Raw genomic sequence first — 25061 nt, forward strand, 5'->3', positions numbered from 1 at the left:
TGTCTCTACAGGTGTGCAGAGAACAAAGATAACCCTTAATTACACTTCGAGCTGGCAAGGAGAAGGCACTGTAAGAATGATATTTGCCCCTGACCTCTTCTGGGAATGAAAATGCAGCGCAGCCCCCAATCTGCATTGATCTGAGGACTAAATGCAATGGGGAATCATAGAATATCAGGGTTGGAAGGGACCTCAGGAGGTCATCTAGTCCAACCCCCTGCTCAAAAGCAGGACCAATCCCCAATTAAATCATCCCAGTCAGGGCTTTGTCAAGCCTGACCTTAAAAACTTCTAAGGAAGGAGATTCCACCACCTCCCTAGGCAACGCATTCCACTGTTTCACCACCCTCCTAGTGAAAAAGTTTTTCCTAATATCCAACCTAAACCTCCCCCACTGCAACTTGAGACCATTACTCCTTGTCCTGTCCTCTTCTACCACTGAGAATAGTCTAGAACCATCCTCTCTGGAACCACCTCTCAGGTAGTTGAAAGTAGCTATCAAATCCCCCCTCATTCTTCTCTTCTGCAGACTAAACAATCCCAGTTCCCTCAGCCTCTCCTCATAAGTCATGTGTTCCAGACCCCTAATCATTTTTGTTGCCCTTCGCTGGACTCTTTCCAATTTATCCACATCCTTCTTGTAGTGTGGGGCCCAAAACTGGACACAGTACTCCAGATGAGGCCTCACCAATGTCGAATAGAGGGGGACGATCACGTCCCTCGATCTGCTCACTATGCCCCTACTTTTACATCCCAAAATGCCATTGGCCTTCTTGGCAACAAGGGCACACTGCTGACTCATATCCAGCTTCTCGTCCACTGTCACCCCTAGGTCCTTTTCCGCAGAACTGCTGCCTAGCCATTCGGTCCCTAGTCTGTAGCTGTGCATTGGGTTCTTCCGTTCTAAGTGCAGGACCCTGCACTTATCCTTATTGAACCTCATCAGATTTCTTTTGGCCCAATCCTCCAATTTGTCTAGGTCCCTCTGTATCCTATCCCTGCCCTCCAGCGTATCTACCACTCCTCCCAGTTTAGTATCATCCGGGAGTCAGACATGAACCCAGATCTCTGCCACAACAACAAAACATCACCACTTTCACTTCCCCACCACTCTGCCCTGGCAGAGCCTTTCACTGCCCTTCTACCCAGGGGCCAGGTACTGTGTTGGTCACTTTTAAGAAGGAGCCCTTGGCCATGGGGCATTATGTCATGCTTCTGATTGCATTCTAGCTGCTACATTCCACCCTGCCATGGCAGGCAGCTTCTGACTCTTCCTCCTCTGGTGTCCCTCTGTGGTTTAGGATTACCATGACTGGGAGAGGAACCACGACTCAGCGAGCGCTGCAGAGAAGCTGGCAGATGACATTTTGGCTATGAACCAGGCCGCAGGGCTGGGTCTCTGGGAGTGTCTGTTTGCTCTGCAAAGCAGATGGGCTCACCCCAATCTCCATGGGATGGTGGAGGAAATCATTCAGAATGGTAATGTACCCATTGCACAGAATGGGGGACACATGAAGTGGGGGGCATAGGCGGTGGGTATAATAGGCAGCTGGTACCGTGGGATGCTGGGTTGCAGGTTTTTGCTTATTATTATGTGCCATGCAGACTCTGGGGCAGCTGAGGAGGCAGTATCTGCTATTCAGCTTCCTGGGTTCATCAGTCATCTCCTTGGACTCCAGGAAGATGACTGGTGAACCTGGGAAGCTGAGTAGCAGCTACCGCCTCTGCAGCCGCCCCGGAATCTGCATGGTGCATATAAAAAGCTCAGCGTTCTTCCGCTGGGTGGCTGGGGGTCACGGGACGGGAGGCATGCCGCATTTCTCATTCTTTGGCTGGCGCAGCTGGGGTTGTTGGGGATGGCCCAGGCCAGCTCAGGGCTGTTCAGGCTGGCTCAGGGCTGTGGCGGCTGGCCAGCATGACTTGGGCCAGCCCGGCTGGCTTGGGGCGACTGGGTTGGCCTGGGGCCAGCCCAGTGCTCGGGTCGGCCGGCCAGTGTGGCTTGGGTTACTCGGACTGGACCATCTGGGGCCGTCCCGGGGCTAGGGTGGCTGAGGCCAGGCTGGGGCTGGGGTGGCTGGGTCCAGCCTGGGGTTGGGCCAGTCGGCCGGCATGGCTGGGGCGGCTCGTGCTGGACCGGCTGGGGCTGGCCAGTGTCTCGGGTCAGCCCTCCGGTGAGGCTGGGGCTGGCCTGGGGCTTGGGTTGGCTGGCTGGTGTGGCTCGGGCTGGCCCAGGCTGGCCAGTGCTTCTCCGGTGGTGGGAAGGTGTGGGGCTTGGGGTTCCAGCCACTGGCGGGACCCTTGTATGGAAGGGGTGGGGCCGGGGGGGGCTAGCCTCCCCGAAGGCTATGTGAGGGGGAATCCACAGGAATCATATGATCAAGTGACCAGAGAGCTGAGGAAAAGCGAGTGTGACCAGAGCTGGCCATAAGCAGAGAGAAAGAAGGATCTTTACAGAAGAGGGAACCCCTTTCGGATGGATAAAGAGCCTGTAGAGAGATTGCTGGGCAGAGAGCAGCTCCTACAGTGCAGTGATGAGACAGAAAAGAACAGCAAATAAATGGTCTGGAGACAGAGGACTGTGTCCTGATCTCAGACACGGCTTCATGTCTGCACAAGGGTGGGAGCTGGTTTTACCAGCCATGTGGAGATGAGCCCAGGGTACCTGCGGTCTCTCTCTCATAGTAGGGAAGAAACAAGATTCAGTTGTAATAAATATAAAAGGGACACTCGGTGTTGCATTGCTGATGTTAAATAAAGAGGTAAAACTAAGATCCCAGAACAGTGAAATGTGATGGTATTAAGGCCATATTTGTAACAGTAACCCATGTTGCATAACAGTGTAGTCTGCTCCTTCTCTCTCTCTCTCTCTCTCTTTCTAGGTCAAAATTTGTTACAGGAAAATCTCCTGAATGAAAATGGGCATGCTCTTGATGCCGAACTGAAAGGTACCATGATGCAATTTCATCCCTGTTCATGCCAATAAAGGGCTCAGTCATGCCTTATAGGCACTGATCTGTACTGGGGTTGGGACAGAACTGCTTGACTCAGGGTCAGCTTCAGTGGGGCACAGCTCCACAGTGGTCCGAGGAAATACCCCTGTAGAGCATGCAGCTTACCCCCCACTGTGAGCCCAGCCATCTCTGCTAGCCAGGGCACCCAGAACAGGGCCATGGCCCTGCCTCCTCCTCAGCCCCTGTAGGGGTCTCATGTGTCCCAGAAGGTGCTAGGAAGGTGCAGGCAGCAGGAGGAGGAAGCTGGATAATTGTGCCATTACAACTGTGTTCAGCTGCTGTAGAGGTAGGAAGGCTTCTTACACCCTTTCCCCCTTGTGAAAGCGTAGAGCAGCTAGGCTCAAACTGGCTTAGCATGGATTGAACTGCTGGGGCTTCTCTGCTCTCCTTCAGCTACACCTGCAGCGGCAGTTCTAGGGATCCTTATCTTACAGGCACACGGAACAAGCTGTGGTGAAAATTAGACCTATTGGAGTTGCTGGGTTTGCTGGCCTTGAATCACACAGGCTGGAACAGGAAACCTGATTCCATCTCAGTGCAAGTTCCAGGGTAAACCAGAAAGTATTCATGATCTGACTCAGCAAAGGAAAGGGCAGAGGGAAGACAGAGATGTGAGATCAGAGCAGTTACTTATCTGTCCAGGCCTCAGCTTGGTATCTGATTAGAATATAAATTAGAAGAAAAGTGTCTCTATCAGGCCCCTGCTTGGTATCTCTCCAGGTGCACATGGTCATGGGCAGTAAGGGGGAGGTCCGAAATGGGAAAGACAGAGAGAAATATGACTGGGGGGGTGTAAGAGAAAGGCTGTCTGGGTTTGTGCCATGTCCGTCTCAACACATTTCTTCATTCCAGTGTACCAAAAAAAGTACAAAGATGATCTCTGTGACCTGACATGGATGGTGAAGGAAAACAGGAGCTCAGGGAAGTCATAGGGACCTCAGCCTCCCTCCATCTCTAGCCACTTCCATTTACTAACCCTCATAAAATAAACAGCTATGAGATGAGGGAGGGGGAAATAACCGTAATTCTCCTTTTCAGCTTGTCAAGTAGAGCACAAAGCCAAACTCTGTGATCTCACAGGGATGATGAAGGAAAACAAGATGCCAGGGCGATCTGAAGGGCAGATTTTCCCCATCTCTAACCGCTACGTGGAGCTCAAGGTCATCTCAGACCATCACTTCAAGAAGCAGACACACCAGGAGCATGAGGCCCTAGCAGCAGCTGGGGAGCTGAATGAATATCGCCTCCAGAGAAGAATAAAGAGTGAGCTGGAGCGCATCACCCCTGACCGGCTCTTCCGCTGGTGCTTTCGAACCCACCATGTCCCCCTGTCTGTGATGGTGAGCGGAGTAGCTGGCGTAGGCAAGACAACCCTGGTGCAGAAATTCATCTTTGACTGGGCAATGGGGAAGCACTACCAGAAATTTGCCTTTGTTTTCTTCTTCAAGTTCCGGGACCTGAACACTATTACTCAGAAGAGAAGCCTAGAGTCTCTGATCTGTCAAACATATCCGCACCTCCAGGACAAGCTCCCAAGAGTCCTGGAAGACCCTGAGAAGTTGCTCTTCATCTTTGATGGCTTGGATGAGAGCAAGACTGATTTGAAATTAAGCAGAGGTGGATCCCAGGAGCTGTGTATGAACCTGGGGGATGTGAAGCCAGTTACTGTGATTGTCACCAGCCTGCTGAATCAGACTCTGCTGAAGGGATGTTCTGTGCTGCTGACCAGCCGCCCCAGCAAGTTGACCAGTTTGGAGGCTGGAGTCTTCCATAGGGTGGCCAGTATCGTGGGCTTCCTCTCCAAGGAAAGGGAAAGATACTTTTCCATGTTCTTTGGAGACGAGCGAGCCTCTAGAAAAGCCTTTGCATATGTGAGGGACAGTCAGGTTCTGTACACGCTGTGCTACAACCCGTCTTACTGCTGGATCACCTGCACGGCCCTGAAACCCTGCTTCATGGCCGCGGCAGGGAGACCACAGCCTGCACCCAAAACAGTGACCCAGCTCTTTGTCAGCTACGTCACCCATATTATGGCCAATCACACCCAGGAGCGGCCTGAGCCTCAGAGGATGCGAGATACATTGGTAAAGGTTGGATGGTTGGCTGAATACGGCATCACAAACCACATTCTAGTCTTTGATCTGAAGTATTTACAGGATTTCAATGTGGAGTTTTCTCCCTTCCTCAGTGGCTTCTTGGTGGAGAACCCTCAAACTGATGACTCTGCCCAGGTGACCTACTCCTTCCTTCACCTCACCATCCAGGAGTTCTTTGCTGCCCTCGTGCATTATCTCGATTACAAGGAGGACAAGTTCAGAGACACAATGGATAAAGCCAGGTCCTGTAAGGAAGGTGATTATGAGATCTTCTCTCGCTTCCTGGCTGGGCTCTCCCATCCTGCAACCAAGATGCCCCTGGAGAAATATGTGGGGAAGTTCTCTGCAGAGGCAACTCGCAAGGTTATTGAGTGGCTCAGTGAGATTAACTATGAGGAGCTGCAAAGCCCAGAAGAGCCCAAGGGGAAGAGGAGGCTGATGAATGTATTAAATTTGTTTTTTGAATCCCAGAACAGCCAACTTGTGCATGATGTTGTGGGTAAAGCTGCCCATATGGACTTCTCCGACTTATACCTCATGCCGGTGGATTGCTCGGTCCTTGCTTATGTGTTGAGTTGCTGTGAAGAAATACAGCGCCTAACCCTAGATTCCTGCTTCATCCAGAACGAGGGCCTGGAGCGACTCAGACCTGAGCTGCACAAAGTCAGAGAACTGAGGTAGGAAAAGAGGTCGTGTGTAAAGTTTAAAATATCAGGACTTGACGTGCCAGTGGCCTCAACAGGGCTGTCAGGTAGATGGTGATTCCCAAGAGTGTTACAGATATGGACATTACACCATTTTGTAACATACAGGATCCAAGCCCATGTTATAGTCATCCTCTGTCTATTTCTCTTGTGGCCCATTTAGCAATAGAAAAGTCATTTCATGGACCAAACATCTCATCTCCCTAAGGCTTGCTTCCCAAATATTTAATTCTGCAGACCTCCAAGGAAGGGCTCCATGGATCACTGGTGGTCCACAGACCCACAAGTGGAACAGTCTGTCTATCTTAGGGTTTTATACTGGCACCCATCATCACAGTAGGTGAGCACCTTCAGCGTGAAATCTGTATCAATAGTGAAGTCCTTAATCTGGACGTGATGAAGCTCCAGCACTTCTCTATATTCAGAGTCAAAACTCTGCTTGGAGAAGGGTTTTTGTTTTTAGATTTTTTTAAAGCTTTTATTAAGTTTCTCTCTTTGGGGGGTTGGTAGAAGGTGTGTCCATGCCATGGCATGTAATTACATGGCATGTAATTACATGGCTGTGTAATTATTATCACTTAGTGGGAATGAGCACTTCCTGAAAAAGACAAGTTTAGAAGAGTTCTTTGCCCTGACAGGGATCCCCATTCAACATGTCAAGATTTAGGGTAGGTGTTTCTCTCATACTCACCCTCCGGAGCAGTGGTGTGGCAGAAATTCCTCCCCACTCTTGTGAATTCCTGACTCTCCCCAGAACATCATCCCTGGGATAAAATTGCTCCACCACCAAGCAGAGCCAAATGTGAATCAGTTTGGAGTCCAGCTCAATGGAGGAAGCATTCATGTCTCCTCCAGCTCTTCTCCCTGAGGCTCTTGCTGTGCACAAAACAAACTACCTCCTGTACCTGCAAAGTAGCAGGAAGCCCTGGTGTCCTTCCCGCTGCGATCTCTGTGATCGTTGTGTTTTTTGGTTACAGCTGCAGCTTTTTGTAAAAATTCTAAAGGAAATGGAATTAAAACATCCTCCCCAAGATGTTACCAGACTGTAACATTTAAAACTGGGAAAGCACAGGGAGGTTCTGTAGGACAGTGGTCTTCAGCTCTTGTTAGTGCTGGTCTCGGGGGGAGCTCAGCTTTTACAGCTGAGGTATTGGGGCAACAAAGTGAACAATAAGGTCTGAATTACTTTGGCCTCTTGCCACCATAGATTCAAATCCCAGGGGGATCCGCTTAGCAAAAAGATATACTTAGTTCCAGGGTGTTACTGTATGTGTGCTTGGAATCAAGGTCCATCAATAGCTATTAGCCAGGATGGGCAGGGATGCAAAACCATGCTCTGAGTGTCCCTAGCCTCCGTTTGCCAGAAGCTGGGAATGGGCGATAGGAGATGGATCACTTGATGATTGCCTGTTCTGTTCATTCTCTCTGAAGCATGTGGCATTGGCCACTGTCAGAAGACAGGATACTGGGCTAGATGGACCTTTAGTCTTACCCAGTATGGCCGTTCTTATGAATCAAACTTTAACAACCAAGGCTCTGAGGGGACAGTAAAGGCCCCTAGGCACTCTGGTTAAGAACAGGGTGTGATGGGATGCATGGGGTGCAGCCTGGGACTGTGGGACTGCTGTGCCCCCTTAACTCTCCAGCCTGGGCTGTTTCTTACAATGCTTTGCTAGCGACAAGCAGCAAACCCCTCCTGGTGCTGTGATCACTCAGCACAACCCCATGTGGAGCCCCACACCCAGCTAGATTGCATGAATGCTCCCAGACCCACTCATGGATCACACAGAGAAAGGCACCGGCCAAATCCCCCCAGCTCCCAGCCTTGTACCTCAGGAATATACCGTCTTTCACTGCTGAAGATGAACAGTGCAAACTTATTAATTGGTTCACCACTTCATCAATGGAATGTGGATATACACCAGCCTTTACAATCCTATTAGACTGGGCAACATCTAGATTAAGCAGTTTTTCTCACCTCATTGGGTATTGCAGTCCTTAGTATACAGGTTTGTCCCTTAAATCTGGGCCAGTCTCTTCTGTTGGAGTCTTCAGTCTTCTGAGTGTCCTTGTTGCTTGTAGCATAGGTGGGGGCAGGAGAAAGCACCCAGCATGTGGCCCCGGTGTTCTTTTTTATACCCTTAGTCCATATGCTTGGAGAACACACAAGTCCAGACATGTCTGATGGGGATTGCTGAGTCCCCAGGCAAGGTTGAGCAATTCCCCTGGTGTGGCCTTATGCAGGTAAGTCATTGCATTGTAGCTCCCTTGCTAGACAATGGCTGTTGATGGTTGTTTGACACCCCACCTGGGCACTGGTAATTTTCCTTGCTGTTGTCTCTGGGGAGCTAATATCTGGCCGATTCCGCAATTTACAGCATGTTTTACTGACAACCATACGACACAATCTCATAACTTCATACGGATTAATGACATACATATATTTAGATGAAACAGTGACTTTCAGCAGATTATAACCTTTCTCCTGATACCTTACAAGGTGTGCTTTATATGCAAGATCCCAATTCTATATAAATGAGGAATATGGGGGTTACAGGGCGCTCCCCCAAGGTATAGAATGTCACGCAGGGGTTTGCCCCAGTGTCCTGAGACAGACAAATTCCTCTTCCTCACCGAGGTGTAGTACACTGTAGCTCCTGCCTGTCACTGCAGAGCAGGTTGCATGTCAGTGCTAGTCTGTGTCCCTGGAACCCAATTCTGCTTGTCTTGTGCACCCAGCACTCCCACTGAACTCACAGGAGTTTTGTGTGGGCAGGAAGGGCAGGATCAGGCCTTGCACTTTGGGAGCCTGCAGGATGAAAAGTCCCCCCATGCTAGCTGCGGTGCAAGTGAAGGTTAAGATGCAGCTCCCCCTCTGCTGTGCTCTTGAAAGGAAGGATGGATTTGTGGTTAAAGCACAAGTTTCTGCCTGGCTCTGCCGCCGACTCACTGTGTGATCCTAGGCAAGTTGTTTCGCCTCTCTGAGCCTCAGTTTCCCCGTTTCAAAATAGCAACACTGTGGTAGCACATGGTGGGAGGGTTGGTGGCTGGGTGGTTTCACTAATCAGTGTCCATAGGGCATTTTAAGATCCTCAGGTGGCAGGAGCTGGTGAAATGCACAAAGGCGTTCGGCTGGACCTGGTTTCATTCTCTCCTAGCTGTCTCAGGATCTCTGAGCTGGGGATAGTCTTTAGAAGGCTTAAGCCCAAAGCAAAGCAAGTCCTGGCAGAACGCAGGAGTCGTGAGTGCCTGCCTGAATCATGCTGCCCCCCCGGGAATGAACAGAGAGCTCAGCCCAGGGGCGCAGCACTGAATGCAGCCCTGCACCAACTGGCCTGGAGGCTCCCAGGAGCCTTGGTCCTAAGCCGCCGCTTCATTCTCCCAATTAGGCACGTCACAGAGTGGTGGGGAGGCACTCTAGGCTGTGTCTCTATGGTTAGACCCCACCGTGGGAGGTCTCTAACCAGAGACCCCACATACAGCACAGCTCCCAACTTGCCTGCAGCCATAGAGCTGTGGCTAGAGTGACACTGTGCCGGGTGTTGTAGGGTGTCGCTCCGGCTGTTGCTGTGAGTGTGTTGGGGGCCCTGCTTTAGGCAGAGGTAGCTCTGGGTGGGGGACACTGAGTGTGGATGGGGGGACTTGAGCAGCTGCTAGGCACGGTGGGAGTCAGAGCAGGTTTCGGAGCACACCGAGGGTCTGTCTACACTGTGTTCAGAGGTGTGACTGCAGCCCGCGTCAACGTGCCTGAGTAGCTTCGATCTAGCTTGAGTGACAGCAGCGGTGAAGCCGCAGCAGCGTGGGCTATGCGTGCACAGTCCATGCTGCCATGACTTTGCTGCTGCTGTTATCTGAGCTAGCTGGATCTTTCTCCTTGGAGCGCAGCGTAGTGTGAGCGGGGGCAGGGCAGCCAGTGAGAGGAGAGTGGGGAGCCAGCCGGGAGGACTATGGGAAATGCCATTGGGGTGCCAGAGAGAGCCATGAGACAGGGAGGAAGCTCAAAGAGAGGATTCTGAGGCGCAGGGAGGATTTATGGATTGGAGAGGGAGGAGGAGCGAGCAATAGAAGGATTTGATGGGTCTGGAATTGATGTAAATGAGGTAATGCATATGGAACAAACATGCAAATCTTCCATTGCATAATTTGCATAGCCCATCCAGCTTTCCAAACCCGCAGTCTTTGCAGATTTGTCTCCTTATCCAGCCTGAAATGCTTTGTTCTTTCATTTCCCCCCAGTCTCCTGGATAATGATCTGAAGGATCCTACAATGAAGGATATTTGCAAGGCCCTAAAGCACCAGAACTGTAGGCTAGAGGCTCTGAGGTAACTGGGTGGTCGGTGTCTTATGAGTAATTCACTCACTTTCAAATGTATTTCATGTTCTGAAGCGTCATGGGGCCTGCAGCCTGTGTACATGGGGATGGGAGATAAGGCATAATGATAAGCTTGGGGCTCTGCCATTTTTTCCTGGGCCATTGTCTGTTCTTTTTGTTTTGTTCAGTACTTGGATGGGGGGTGGGGGATGGCCAGGGGAAATCCAGGATGCACAAGAGGTTGTGGTGGTGATTTGGAACACGGCTCTTTTCCTTTGGAGTTAGCACGGAACCAGTGTCCCAGCAGCGGCCATGCTAGGGAGCTGTGAAATCCAGCTCCTCCTCAGTGCTTGTGGTCACTAATTATCCTTTGGCTGCTCACTCTGCCAGCTGTAACCCATCCCCCTTGAGATCCTTCTGGCTCAAAGGCCTGTCTGGGTCTCCTCCCTGCCAGGCTGGCTCCTCAGTTCGGTAGTGTGATTTGTGCTTTATCCCTCGCCACCTCCTGGGGCCAGGTGTACTGCTCCCACAGGGCTCGCAGACCCTGCAGGGCCAGGAAGTGACAGGGTGAGTTTGAGAACTAAACCTGGGTCTCCTACTTGGCCACGTGCAGCTCAGACCCTAGTTCACCAGGCCTGTCCCCCACTCTTCCTCCCTGGCTGTGGAGTTGACTCTGTGTGTGAGTTATAGTGCAATGTTACACTCTCCTGGGGCTGCGCATGATTGCATTTCAGCAGGTCACTCTGCTAGAGTCCCAAAGACAGAATCACATCCCAGCATGCAAACTCTGCAGCTCCCAGTAGCAGTCTGTAGTGCTGCAGTGCAGAGTACGTGTTAAGCAAAAAGCTAATGTAACCGTCTGCTACTTCTTCCTCATTCTTCCCTGGGGCTCCTGCCCTCTCTGTGCATGTGGCCTCTGTATCCCATCCCCATCTGTGTGCCTTTGGTTCTGATGGGTCTCCTCCCTCCTGGCTGGCTGATTGTTCTTTGGGCCTCTCTCTCATTGTGTCTCTCACTTATTTCCTTCCTACCTCTGTTCTCATTTGTCAGCTTCTTGTCTCTTTGTTCTGTTCTCCTGTTTCTTCTCATTAATCCTCCTCCTGGCTTTGACAGTTTCTCTCTTTCTCCTCTTTATCTTTTCCTGTTTTTCTCTCTCATTCATTTGGCTCCTTCTCTCCCTGCCTGCTCTCTAGCCTAGGGAAGAATGCATTCACTGAACAGTGCTGTGAAGAACTGGCATCTGCCCTCGCGGGAAACTGGACCCTCCTGAGTCTTGACCTCAAGAAGAATAAACTGCGGACAGGGGGCCTTTCTTACCTATCAAGGGTGTTTGAGTCCCCAGAATGCAAGATTCAGAAATTAGGGTAAGTATAAGTCTGACAGTGATGCTTCGTCTGTCAAAGCCCTTCACCCATTTCCTGGCATAAGCATCATTTCAGATCCTGTCAGAGAAGGAGACACAGAAGCAAAGTTTCACAAGGTACAAAGAATCTTGTCAGGTTCACAACACATGCTGGTCCCATCTCCCGTGGGGCAAACCGCCCAGGGGAAGGGGAGGTGAAACATTCCTCCGCTTAAGGTGACCAGATATCCCAATTTTATAGGGACACTCCCGATACTCAGGGCTTTTTCTTATGTAGGCGCCTATTACCCCCCACCCCTGTCCCAATTTTTCACACTTGCTATCTGGTCACCCTACTCCTGCTCCATGTCCTTGGCAGGAATGGCCAGCCCTGCCTTGATCAGCCAGTTGCTGCCACAGGAGAGAGATCAATTAAATTTTCACCGCTCTGAAATCCCAGCCCAAAGGATCTCAAGATCCTGATCATGCCTGGGCTCCAGAAGCAAAATGCTTTCCAGAAAAGAGTGGTTGGGGCTGTTCTGATCTTGGGCTGGTGTGAGCACAGCAGGGAGTAGAAATGGAGGGGTTTCTAGGTACTCAGATCACTGGTCAGCTATAGCACTAGGAGGAATTATTTCTGGGAAGTTCTATGGGCTATGTTGTGCAGGAGGTCAAACCAGATGATCCTAATGGTCCCTTCTGGTCTGAGAATCTATGCATCTAGTGGATTGCCGATTAGGAATTAGCATGGTGAAGAGTCCCTGCTAATATGGATGCAGCCCCTGTGTCAGCTTTAGATTTGTTAAACCTGTGTGATTCTGCCATACGTGGTAAGATTAGCAGAAAGAGGGAGTGAGGCAGAGGGAGGCAAAGTGACATGGAGGAGTAAAGTGAGGATGGTCGGGAGATGGACATAGACATCGGCAGCCAGACAATGCAGGAAGCCCTGTCAATTCTCTGTTTCAGCCTTTCTCTAAGGCAGGGGTTCTCAAACTGGGGGTTGGGACCCCTCAGGGAGTCACGAGGTTATTACATGGGGGGGTCGCGAAGACAGCTTCCACCCCAAACCCCGCTTTGCCTGCAGCATTTATAATGGTGTTAAGGATATTAAAAAGTGTTTTTAATTTATAAGGGGGGGTCGCAAGCAGTGCTGGGTGAAAGGGGTCACCAGTACAAAAGTTTGAGAACCACTGCTCTAAGGTATGTGTCCGATGCTCTGCTGCAGCCTCCAGGAAACTGGTTTGTCAGATGAATCCTGCGGGGCACTCTGCTCTGCTCTCTCCCAAAACTCCACCCTCCGGCATCTGAACCTGAGTGCAAATAATTTCACTGATCGGTGCGCTGAAGACATGCATCTCCTTATCCTGACGTGCCCCAGCCTCACCGAGATCAGGTAAGGCTACGAACCTGGCTTGTCCTGCAGGGCAGACATGGCAAATTTGTTTTCTTTTCTCCTCTCGTTATGCACGCCCCCTTTGCCTGTGCAAACCTGTTGTGTAATTTCTTTATTCTTGGTTGTGAAGAGGTTGATGGGAGAGAGATGCCTCAGGGGACTGGGAATGGATCCAATCCTGGTTGGTGGGGCCCAAAGGTCACTGTCTCCCATGGCTGGTTGGTGACCCATGTCACAAACTATGGTGCTTTTAACCACTCCCTAGTGGACAAGTATCACATCACAACAGTCAGTCCCCAAACTGGCATCACTTACCCTGGTCTGCTGGCAATCTCAGAGACACCAAGGAAGACGTGGGCTGTGGAGCCGGGTAAGGAGTGAGGCACCGGCTAGTGCCAGTGCGCATGGCAGGGGCACGAGGGTTTCCTGTCCTGTGCTTATTCTGGGAATCTGCCAAGGAATCAGACTCCAGTGATGTCCGTTCAGCACTTGTCACTGCCCGAAAGTCCTCTGCCCCCCAAATAATGATTTAAAGAAACAACGATTGCCATTTGTGTTTTGTTCCTCCGAATGGAGGAGCTATTCAGAGCGGGCCTCGCCCGGCTGAGTTGGCCTTGCACATCCGTGGGCAGAACCATGTAATGAACAATGCAGGGAGCTCTGTGGATAAAGGGTGATGGGAGTCTGTTGGTCAGGCTTTAGAGAGTTTTTAGGCTGTCTTGGTGGTCCAGTGCCGGAGACCAGTGACTCAGTGGCCAAACAGCTGTGAAGGCCTTGGGGGGGGGGGGGGGGGGAGTTTGGCAGCTTTACAGGGCTGTGTGGACATTGCATTCAAGAGACCCTTTCTGTCTCTACAAAGATTGATCACAGGGACTTGAGCTGACGTCCTCCTGACTATTCCACCCTCCAGCTTTCTGCCCTCCCTGCTTTCCAGCTACTTTGTCTCAGATTTTATACCACACCCACCACTGTGGTGCCTTCCCAGTCCTGCTCTTCCCCGGTCTATTCAGAATGCAGCCAAAGTCACCTTGGCTCCCCACTCTGCATCCTGGTCCCCGGCGCACAGGGTTGCCTCTAGCATGCAAAATCACTCCCAGCTATGTTTCATTAATGCTCTGCCAGCCACTGATGAATTGTATTGCAGAGCGACACCAGTAAATTCCCAGTCCTAGCCTTGTCCCCCAGAAATGTGCATCTTGTACTGCCCAGCACTCTTCTGGACAATGCAAGCTCATAGAAAGTCCGTCATTGCATCAAAGGAAAATGATATGCATAGGCCCTGTTATCTCAAGTGAAGATTCCCGAACACTTCAATCCAAACATCCACTGGTTTAGATAAAGCCACAAAACAGCTTATTCACTACAAAAAGACAGATTTTAAGTGATTACAAGAAATGAGGCATAAAAGTCAGAATTGGTTGCAAAGAAAATAAAAAGATTAAACTGCAAGCTAATACCTAACTTAACTAGTTAAGTGAACGTAAAAAAGTAAAAAGGTTCTTTTTCTCACCAAAAGCTTATAGCAGTCTGTACTGGCTGAAAAGCCTCCCTGCCAGGACCCCTCTCCCAGTTCAATGATGCTTCTTTTGTCTTTGAACCACTATAGCTGCCATGAGTAGCTATAGGAGAAGAGAATTGTGAATTGTGTTGTGTGTGTCCTGTATTCTTATACCATTCCCCTCTTTGAGGATTATCTCCAACTGGGGTCCAGGTGACAGCCAGTCTCTTTAGACAGGACCTCCAGCTGTTTCATTGTCAATATATAAAGTTCTTGCTCACATCCTTCTTCCTGGCAAAGAATAGCTGCTTAACTAGGTGATGGGGGGCATGGATCAGCATTCACGTCACATTTCCCATCAATACCTGGCCCGGGCCGGGGAAGCTAATGATCCAACCAGCGGACTAAATTTGGTGATGAATCCTGGTCACATGCCACCTGAGACACGTTGCGCATATACTAAGAAGACTAGGCGATAGCCCATAGTAGGTCATCTGATTATGCTGATACCTGGCCGGGGCATCAGTGTGTCTTTTGTCTCTAAAAAACTTGTTTGGGCCTGCTTTTCTAATTCTGGAGGATGTTACAGAAATGCTATGCAGTAGAATTTTATAACTTTACATACAATGTTGAAACACATATTTTACCAGGATAATAATATTCTGCAGATTATATGTTTTGAAAGGATATCTCACAAGGTATTCTTTGTACAAAATGTATCATAGTATTGTAAAAGTGGTGAACATAATGGTATAGACTGGCACACTGGGTCTCTGTTTGTGTTTTCTATAATGCCAAGCATGCTGTCAGTGCTTAACAAATAACAATAAAACACGATTCTTGCAGTGAAAACAGCTGTTCTCTTAGAGCAGGAACAATATGGGACTGTAGGGCGGTCCGGCCGGGGTCGTCGCTCTCCGGGGCGGTGGGGAACCAGACCGCCTCGCTACTTCTGTCAGGTGTGTCAGGGAATTAGCCTGCTTGAGCAAAGAGTTCAATAGCAAGGCCCAGGCCGTGGATCAGGGCGGGGCAACAGTCAGTAGCTCAGGGCCCTCAGGCAGGGGCTGAGCAAAGAGTTCAATAGCAAAGCCCAGGCTCCTGGCTCCAAGCGGCCTGGGAGAGGGGGAGACTGCCACCCGTGAGATGGGTGGCAGGGGGGACGCAGGCCCACCCACTCCACTGCGTCCCAGCCGGGGGCCCTAGCAGTGGCAGAAGATCCGCTGCTGTGTCAGTGGGATTCCTGGCCGCAACACACTGACATGGGCTCTGGCAGCATTGCAGCCTGACTGGGGTTGGCTGCCCCCGGGCTACTTCCTACCTCCCCCTCCAGAGGTACCTGGGTCCGGCCGGCGTCCTCTTAGGGGTCGCACACCATGGGCTCCTCAGGGTAACTGGTGCACGGTTGGTTTGGCGGCTCCTTGGGGTAACTGGCGAATGGCAAGCTTGGCAGTGTCCCTGGGCTTGCGCTAGCATCAGGCATTGGCTGGTCTGGCCAGTCCTCGGGTCGCCCGCCGATCGCTGTGGTCTCCCAGCTGGGAGCTCCACCACATGCATCTGGTCTCTCCGGTGGCTGTGTTTCAACTGAGCTCTGGGGCTGGGCTTTTATACTTCCGGTCCTGCGCCTTGACCTGTGAGGGGCGGGCACAGGGCTCACTGGCTCCACCCACTTTGGCATCCAGAGAGGCTCGTCCCGCTCTGGGGCGGCGGAGAACCAGAACGCCTCACTACAGGGACACAGAAAAGAACTGCTACATCTTGGAAATCAGAGATCATAGTGTTCTGTGTATAGAGACTAATCATGGAAGAAAGATATTCCATGTCTCTGTGGTCCTGGTAACCAGTGATATTCCTATAACAACATGGTAGCGCTGCAGTCCAGGGTTGCTGGGTAACAAGTGGAAAGATTATGCAGTGGTTAGGATGCTGGCTTGGGGCTTGAGAGACCACCATTCATTTCCTTGCTCTGGCACAGAGTTTCTGTGGGCAAGTCACTTAGGATAAACTCTTCAAAAGCCCTTAAGTCCCATTTCCAAAACTAACTTTCAATGATACTTAGGTTTCATTGACTTCCATGGAGACTTAGGCACCTGAGCCATGTTTGAAAATGGGATTTGGGATTCTAAGTTACTTGGATGCTTTTGCAAATTTCACCCTTAGGACTTGTCAAGAAGAACAGTGAATGCGCGGCATGCTGGGGTATATACCTACAGCGCCCCAGTGTGCCACACATTAGGTGACCGTGTGGACCCTACTACTGCATGCTAAGAGTTCCCTAGTGCACATTGACCAGCTCTGAAATGGGTGTAGGTCAAAGAGCACCAGGGAACTTTCAGCGTGCGATAGCAAGGTTCACATGGCTGGTGAGCGCACAGCGGGCTCGTGTGTTGTAGATTACACCCCCTCCTAGGGGTGCTGCATGGATAAATATGCTAAGATTGAGAATAGAGCCATATAAATACCTAACAGAGAGAGCAATAACAGAGTCCTGTTCATTTGTGATGAGACTTACCGGAGGGTAACCCTGGGTATTTTCTGTTTGTCTTCAAGGCTAGGCTTGACCGACTTCTCTCCAGAGGTGGAAAAGCAGCTGAAGAGCCTGCAGAGAGAAGGGCTGGACATTCATTTTTGAAGACCAGAGCTCTGCTGTTCCCTGCTGTGAAAGCAGCACTGGACGCTACTGATGCACTGCCTGGTGCAGCGTCTACTGCCTGTGATTCAGTGCGAGGGGTGACAGCAGCTGGAGAGTAAAGCACACTGCATAAGACATATTGGGCCACATTGCAATGAAACTCGGGCCAATCTCCTATGATGGATCTGCTGAGCTGGGGACTACAACTCCCATCAGTCCCCTCTGCACATCCCCTTCCTCCTGGCCAGGTAAGTAAGTGGCTGCAGGGAAAATGAAACAGCAGCTGCATGGCAAGCAGGAAGTTGGGAAGAAGCTGAATTCAGAGTGGAGTTCCCAGGAACCATATGTGCGGAACACAGCCATGTGTGGAATCGGCTGTGACTGTCCGACATGACAGCGGGTGCAGGTCTGTGTGGGACTTATGGGGGAGCAGCAGCGGCTGGGCAGGAACCCAGCACAGAGGGGCCCCAATGACAGACACTAACTGAGCCTGGCCTGGAAACCTACAAGTTCCTATTTGCTTGGAATAGAGACTGGACTGGACAGGGCACCCCAGCACAAGGCGGGATGAGCCCTGACTCTTGATTGGACTGCCCCAGGGGCCCAAACGTTTACTGCTATCATTCCCTTTGAACTGTAATTGTTTAAGCCTCTGTACCTAGGGTATCTACAACCTTTCCTTTGCTGCTGGCATTTCTAAACCCTATTCAGCTGCGGAAGGACCTCGCTTCTCGGCTACAAATCCAGCATTTTAAAAGTCTCCCAGGCCTCTTGCCCTTCCTCCAGAGTCAAGGCAAGTTCTGATTTGAGCATCCATTTTTCTTGGATTTCAGTGGCAGATTACATGTTAGATTGTGTTAGAGGATAATAAGGCGATAAGTAACGGTCAACTTGGATTTGTTAAGAAGAAATCATGTCAAATCCATCTACTATCCTTCTTTGTCACAATAACAAGCCTTATGGATTGGGAGGGGAAGCTGCAGATGTGATATATCTCGACTTTAGTAAGGCTTTTGAGACTGTCTCACATGACCTTTTCATAAACAAAGTAGGGAAATACAGCCTGCTGTAGGGTAGGTGCACAACTGGTTGGAAAACCATACTCAGAGAGTACTTATCACTGGTTCACTGTCAAGCTGGAAGGGCATAATGAGTGGGGTCCTGCAGGGATCTGTCTTGGATATCTTTCTATTCACGATCTTCATAAATGATTTGGATAATGGCATAGAGAGTAGACTTATAAAGTCTGTGGACAATACTAAGCTGGGAGGGGTTGCAAGCGCTTTGGAGGACAGGAACAGAGTTCAAAATGATCTTGTCAAACTGGAGAAATGGTCTGAAATAAATAGGATGAAATTCAATAAGGACAAATGCAAAGTACTACCCTTAGGAAAGAGTAATCAGTTGCACAAATACAAAATGGGAAATGACTCCTGAGGCAGGAGTACTGTAGAAAAGGATCTGGGAGTTATAATGGATAACAAACTAAATAGGAATCAATAGTACCTCAGAAAAGTGAAGGTCATTCTGGGATGTATGAGCAGGAGTGCTGTAAGAAAGACACAAGAAGTAATTATTCCACTGTACTCATCACTGATAAGGCCTCAACTGTAGTATTATGTCCAGCTCTGGAAAAATGTGGACAAATTGGAGAAAGTCCACAGGTGAGCAACAAAAATTATTAAAGGGCTAGAAAACATGATCTATGAGGAAAGATTGAAAAAACTGGATTTGTTTAGTCTGGAGAAGAGAAGACTGAGTGCGAGATATAACATTCGTCAAGTATGTTATAAAGAGGAGGGTGATAAATTGTTCTCCTTATCCACTGAGGCCAGGACAAGAAGTAATGGGCTTAAATTGCAACAAGGGAGGTTTAGATTAGATATTAGGAAAAGCTGCCTAACTGTAAGGATAGTTAAGCACTGGAACAAGTTACCTACAGAGGTTGTGGAATCTCCATCACTGGAGGTTTTTAAGAGCAGGTTAGACAAACATCTGTCAGGGATGGTCTAGATCAGGGGTGGGCAAACTACAGCCCGCAGGCCGCTTCCAGCCCGTGACATGTTTTCACCTGGCCTTCGAGCTCCTGCCAGGGAGTGGGGTCAGGGGCTTGCTGCACTCCGCCCGCTGCTCCTGCTGGGGAACGGGGTTGGGGGCTTGCTGTGCTCCGCCCAGTGCTCCCAGCCCGACTCAGCGATGAGCAGTTTGACTTTGAGCATCATCTTCCATGAAGATTGTTCTGGCACACAGAAGAGCCACATTGCGCGGGTGCAACTTCACCATCCCTACGCAGCATTGCGCCAGATCCCCTCTTGGTCTCCTATGGCCCCACCCTTGAGAGCCTCGAGTGGAGGGAAATCGCACAGGGGCCACAGCTGCACCCATCCTAGCTTGGGGGCCTCTGCATGTGGCATTGCTGCCTTGGTGTCACACTGCCCGCAGGGCCCCTAGGAGTCCCTGGTACTGCCCCGTAGAGCCCCCCATGTGCCACACCTCATGAGTCCTCTCGCCATACCTCAGTAACGTTCCTAACATCTCTTACAAACTTTCAATGAATACAACAGTGCAAATAGAACTCAAAAGTACAACAGTAAGAACATTTTTTGTGGGAGGCTGGGGCATAAAGTTTCAGGTGTGTTTACCCCTGCCTCTGCTTCTTCTTGTCCACATGGGTTCTAGGATAGAGTGCCATGGCTCAAAATTGTCAGGGGCACTGACGCCCGACAAATTCAGGCTCGAGAGAGGGCCCAGTTTTTTCACAGTGCATGCCGTCTTGTAAAACAGCAGTTTGAAATAGGGGCAGCAGTTAGGATTTTCTTTTCCCTTTCAAAAATGAGTGCTGCAAAAAGTAAAAAAATAAAAGTGGACAGCGAGTGTTGGGTTTTCAACAAAGAATGGAATGCAAAATATTTTTTCACAAACATGAACTTGAAGGCTGTATGCCTGATTTGTCAGGAGAGCATTGTGGTGTTCAAGAAGTACAATCTGAATTGCCATTTTTCAACAAAACATCCTAATTATGGCAGCAATTTAACAACCGGGGAAAGGGCAAGAAAAATTGAGAAACTTGCCATGAACTTAAAAATTCAGCAAAATATTTATGGGTGACAAGCTGCAGTTCAGGAAGACACTACAAAGGCAAGTTATGTTCTGGCGTTTAAAATCGCTAACCAAAATAAGCCTTTTGCTGAAGGGGAGTTTTGGAAAGAATGCATGGTTGATGCTGCTGGCATGCTGTGCCCAGAATACTAAAACAAATTTGAGAACATTAGTTTGTCATGAAGAACTGTTTCTCGCCATGTAGAAGTGACTGATGAATATTTGGCTTCTGAGTTGAGCAAGAAAGCACAGGGCTTTATGTTGTTTTCATTAGCTCTCGATGACCGCTCTGCCATTAAGGACACAGCACAGTTACTGATATTTTTCAGAGGAATTGACGACACATTTGAAATCACAGAGGAATTTTTATCAATTGAATCAATGAAAGGCACAACTAAGGGATCGGATTTATATGAGAGGGTGTCTGGCTGCCTTGAACATCTGAAGCTCCTCTGGAGTAAACTGGCAAACGTAACTACAGATGGATCACCAAATTTAACTGGGAAAAATGTAGGACCTTAAAAAAGAATTCAGAACAAAGTAAAAGAAGATGACCCTGATAAAGAGCCCGGCTAAGCAGCAGTTCTGCAGAAAAGGACCTGGATATTAGAGTGGATGAGAAGCTGGATATCAGTCAGCAGTGTGCCCTCATTGCCAAGAAGGCTAACGGCATATTAGGCTGCAGTAGTAGGAGCATTGCGAGCAGATCGAGGGAAGTGATTATTCCCCTCTATTCACACTGGTGAGGCCACACCTGGAGTATTGTGTCCAGTTTTGGTCCCCTCACTACAGAACGTTTGTGGACAAATTGGAGAGAGTCCACCGGAGGGCAACGAAAATGATTAGGTGGTTGGGGCACATGACTTATGAGGAGAGGCTGAGGGAACTGGGTTATTTAGTCTACAGAAGAGAAGAGTGAGGTGGGATTTGATAGCAGCCTTCAACTACCTGAAGGGGGGTTCCAAAGAGGACGGAGCTCGGCTGTTCTCAGTGATGGCAGACGACAGAACAAGAAGCAGTGGTCTCAAGTTGCAGTGGGGAGGTCTAGGTTGGATATTAGGAAACACTGTTTCACTAAGAGGCGGGGAAGCACTGGAATGGGTTACCTAGGGAGGTGGTGGAATCTCTATCCTTAGAGGTTTTTAAGGCCTGGCTTGACAAAGCCCTGGCTGGGATGATTTACTTGGTGTTGGTCCTGCTTTGAGCAGGGGATTGGACTAGATGACCTCCTGAGGTCTCTTCCAACACTAATCTTCTATGATAAGAACATAAGAACGGCCATACTTAGTCAGACCAAAGGTCCATCTAGCCCAGTATCCTGTCTTCCAACAGCGGCCAATGCCAGGTGCTGAATTACAACAAATCTTGCTACAGATAACTGACCAGCATCTCAGCTCAGTATTGCAGATTTCCACAACAAGAATGACACTGGACTTTGATGCCATTGTAAAGAAGGGTGACCAGCTGCATTGTTCACATTAATCAAAGAGGGTGTGGGAAGGGGTTAAGTTTGGTTTAATTATTGTAATACATTGTTATGATGGTATACTTATAATAGTAAGTAAGGTTTTATGTTTATTTCCACTAAAACATATCTTTATTAAATAGAGTTTATTTGAATATCTCTGAATTGTTAATTTTGTGAGCATTCATGGCCCACCATACAATTTCCATACCCAGATGCGGCCCACAGTCCAAAAAGTTTGCCCACCCCTTAGGAGGCAATACTTTCCCTCTCACAAGCACAGAGTCTGAGTGTAGCAAAAACTTTTATTAAAAGGACGGAAGTAACTCAGCATTAATTTGGGAAAACACCACAACTAGGGTTCATAAACATAAAACATGAGCAAAAGACCCACCCCTCAAGTAAGTTGGGCAGTGTCCTTTTCCCCTCAGGTTCTTAAGTCCAGCAACCCAAAAGTCTCTTTAACACCCCCCATCCCTTCTTTGCACCCCACTCACAGTTGTTTTCCTTGGCCAGTGCAGGCCCAGAGTTCAGAGGTTCATCCGCAGAGTTTACCTCCCACCCTGTGTGGACGGGAGTGGGGGTAAGGAGGCACCTTACACGCTCCACTGCTCAGGCACTCACTCATCGCCCAACAGCCGATTGCTGTGCCTCTCTGTAGGGCTCTGCTCTGACCCTCTCTGCCAGCCGCCCTGCTGTCCGCTTGCCATGCCTCTCCATCAGCCACCCTGCTGGCCGCACCTCTCTGCCAGCTGCCCGCATTAAGATGTCTTCAGGCCCCACACTTAACACAGCTCTTAGTGATTTCAGCTGTTATTGGGGGAGTCTCACTGCTAGTGCACACTAGGCACACTCTTGCAATAGAGACATTGTTCCAAAGTAGGTCTCCCCGCTCCATCTTTGGCTGCATGCCAGCGGCAGCTCGGCTCTCCCCGCTCCGTCTTCGGCGGCTCGGCTCTCCCCGCTCCGTCTTCGGCGGCTCGGCTCTCCCCGCTCCGTCTTCGGCGGCACGCAGGCGTCCGCTCAGCTCTTCCTGCTCCGTCTTCGGCGGCACGCCGGCGGCAGCTCTTCTTCCTTTTTTTTTTTTTGTTTTGCTTCTCCAGAGCTGGCCCTGTGGGTGCGCATTCAAAAAGTTTGGAGACCCCTGGTCTAGTTTGCTGATGTCTTTGCATTGCAGGGTAATGTGGGTGAGGAGATGTGGGGCTATAATGAGGGCCTGTAATTCAGCCGTGGTTTCAATGGTTTTAATCAGTTTTTACTACTCTCAGTTTGTCATGGGTGTTATGCGATTATTAAACTGTGCTCTTCTGGTCCCTGCTAGCAGCTGCTCTGTCCAAGGTCTCTTGATTACAGGTCTCTCAGACTTCCAGGGACACAGTCTTCACTCCCTGAATTCCCAGCAGCAACAGAGTACCTCTAGCCCTGCAGCCCTTTTTATGTGAGCCTCCTGGGCCATGATTGGCTGCTCCTTGCAGCCTCTCTCCTATTGACGGCTTCCCAGACAGCCTCCCTAGGGCTCTATTAACCCCTTTTATGCCAGTGTGGGTAAACTCTCCTATTACCGTCAATCTAATAAGAGACACTGGCTTAGCTGGCCAAGACTCTATTTTGCAACTCTGGTGTAAGTCTGTGACTAGAGAGACAACTAAAAGCACTTCCCTAAACAGCCTGATTCTGGTACAAGTTTGGCAGGTCTCAGGGTGGCTGACTGGACCATGGGCTGGGCTTGTGCTTCTCCAACAGTAAGTGTGCAAATGACAGTCAACTCCAGAGACAGACGCTGCCTTTTCTATCTTTGTTGTTCTCTTCTTTCCTCTTTTAGACTGCAGAACATAAGAACGGCCATACTGGGTCAGACCAAAGGTCCATCTAGCCCAGTATCCTGTTCTGACAGGTTTGGTCACAGAGACCCCCTTGGGACTGTCACCTGATGTGGTGAAATTACATCTGAGCCCATTTTCCCTGCCAGCTTGGGACTTCCAGAACCCTACCTTTTTGAGCCAGACACACTAGCCTGCTGAAACACAGACCCAGGTCTGGCCCCGCCCCCAAAGCTGCAGACTTAACTGAAAACAGCTCAGCAGGTTACCTATCTCTAGCACCCGGACACCCAGTTCCCAATGAGATCCAAACCCCAAATAAACCTGATTTACTCCGTATAACTCTTATACAGGGTAAACTCATAAATTGTCCGCCCTCTATAATTCTGATAGAAAGAGATGCATAGCTGTTTGCTCCCCCAGGTATTAATCACTTACTCTGAATTTATTAATAAACAAAAGTGATTTTACTAAGTATAAAAGGTAGGATTTAAGTGGTTTCAAGTCATAACAGACAGAACAAAGTAAGCCACCAAGCAAAATAAAATAAAACATGCAAGTCTAAGCCTAATACATTAAGAAACTGATTACAGGTAATACCTCACCTTCAGAGATGTTCCAATAAGCTTCTTTCACAGACTAGACTCCTCCCTAGTTTGAGCCCAATCCTTTCCCCCCTTGTTAGTTCCAGCAGACATTTCAGGTGGGAAGTGGGGTTTTCTCATGACTTGCAGCCCCTTTTATAGTTTTGGCACCAAGTGGGAATCTTTTGTCTCTCTGGGTCCCCATCCCTCCTACTAAATGGAAAAGTACCAGATTTAAGATGGATTTCATTATCAGGTGACATGGTCACATGTCACTATAAGACTCCTAGTCTCCATTCTTCCTGGGTTGGCCCACACATACACCTGAAGGCTTGCAGGTAAAGAAAGCATTTACAACCAATTGCCCTAGTCAATGGGAGCCATCAAGATTCTAAACCGCCATTAATCGCCCACACTTTGCATGATTACAATAGGACCTCAGAGATATAGTTCATATTTCTAGCTTCAGATACAAGAATGATACATGCATCGGAGGATCATATTCAGTACTTTATAACCTTCATTATGATACATTACAAGAGACCTTTTGCATAAAGCATATTCCAGTTACATCATATTCATAAGCATACTTCCATAAAGCATATGGAGTGCAACGTCACACCTGTCTTCCAGCAGTGGCCAATGCCAGGTTCCCCAGAAGGAATGAACAGAATAGGTACTTACTGAGTGTGTGTTTGTCTTGTTTTGTATTCTGAGAAATGGGTTTAGACTGTAACAACAGCAACACTGACAGCTGCAGCCCATCTCAACTCACTTCTCCTCATTTCCCCCAAAAGGACAGTAAATACAATTTTTCCTACTCTCTAAGAGACTGCCACATAGGGAAGGGAAAGGAAGGGAGGGTTCCTTTTAAAGACTTTCCAAAGCTAAGGGATCAAGGCTTAGTGTTAAAATGACAACCTTATTTAATACTTTATTTTGTAAATGCTAATTGTTTTCCTTCTTGTTCTGTATCCTTAATAAAAGGTTATTAAGATTTTGAATGGTGAGTTTGCCAGGGGACTAAGCAGGCTGAGGTCTGTGTACTTGGAACCCTGAACCATGTTTAAAACTATGAATAGTGTACAGGGACCCTTGAACCCAGGG

At 49.2% G+C, this 25061-nt stretch overlaps 1 protein-coding gene across 1 annotated transcript in view; it reads left to right on the top strand.

Annotated features, from left to right (window-relative positions):
* LOC140902916 (NACHT, LRR and PYD domains-containing protein 12) overlaps positions 1-21705 on the top strand; it is a 34176-nt gene extending 12471 nt beyond the window's left edge. Inside the window, exons 4-10 of the mRNA XM_078850472.1 lie at positions 1302-1479; positions 2880-2945; positions 4050-5784; positions 10048-10134; positions 11318-11488; positions 12692-12859; positions 16905-21705. Coding sequence (XP_078706598.1) covers positions 1302-1479; positions 2880-2945; positions 4050-5784; positions 10048-10134; positions 11318-11488; positions 12692-12859; positions 16905-16986 — 2487 coding nt within the window. The 3' untranslated portion in view covers positions 16987-21705. The remainder of the gene's footprint in view (positions 1-1301; positions 1480-2879; positions 2946-4049; positions 5785-10047; positions 10135-11317; positions 11489-12691; positions 12860-16904) is intronic.
* The last annotated feature ends 3356 nt before the right edge of the window (positions 21706-25061 follow it).

The sequence above is a fragment of the Lepidochelys kempii genome, chromosome 24, assembly GCF_965140285.1.
Source record: "Lepidochelys kempii isolate rLepKem1 chromosome 24, rLepKem1.hap1, whole genome shotgun sequence".
Lineage (NCBI taxonomy): Eukaryota > Metazoa > Chordata > Testudines > Cheloniidae > Lepidochelys > Lepidochelys kempii.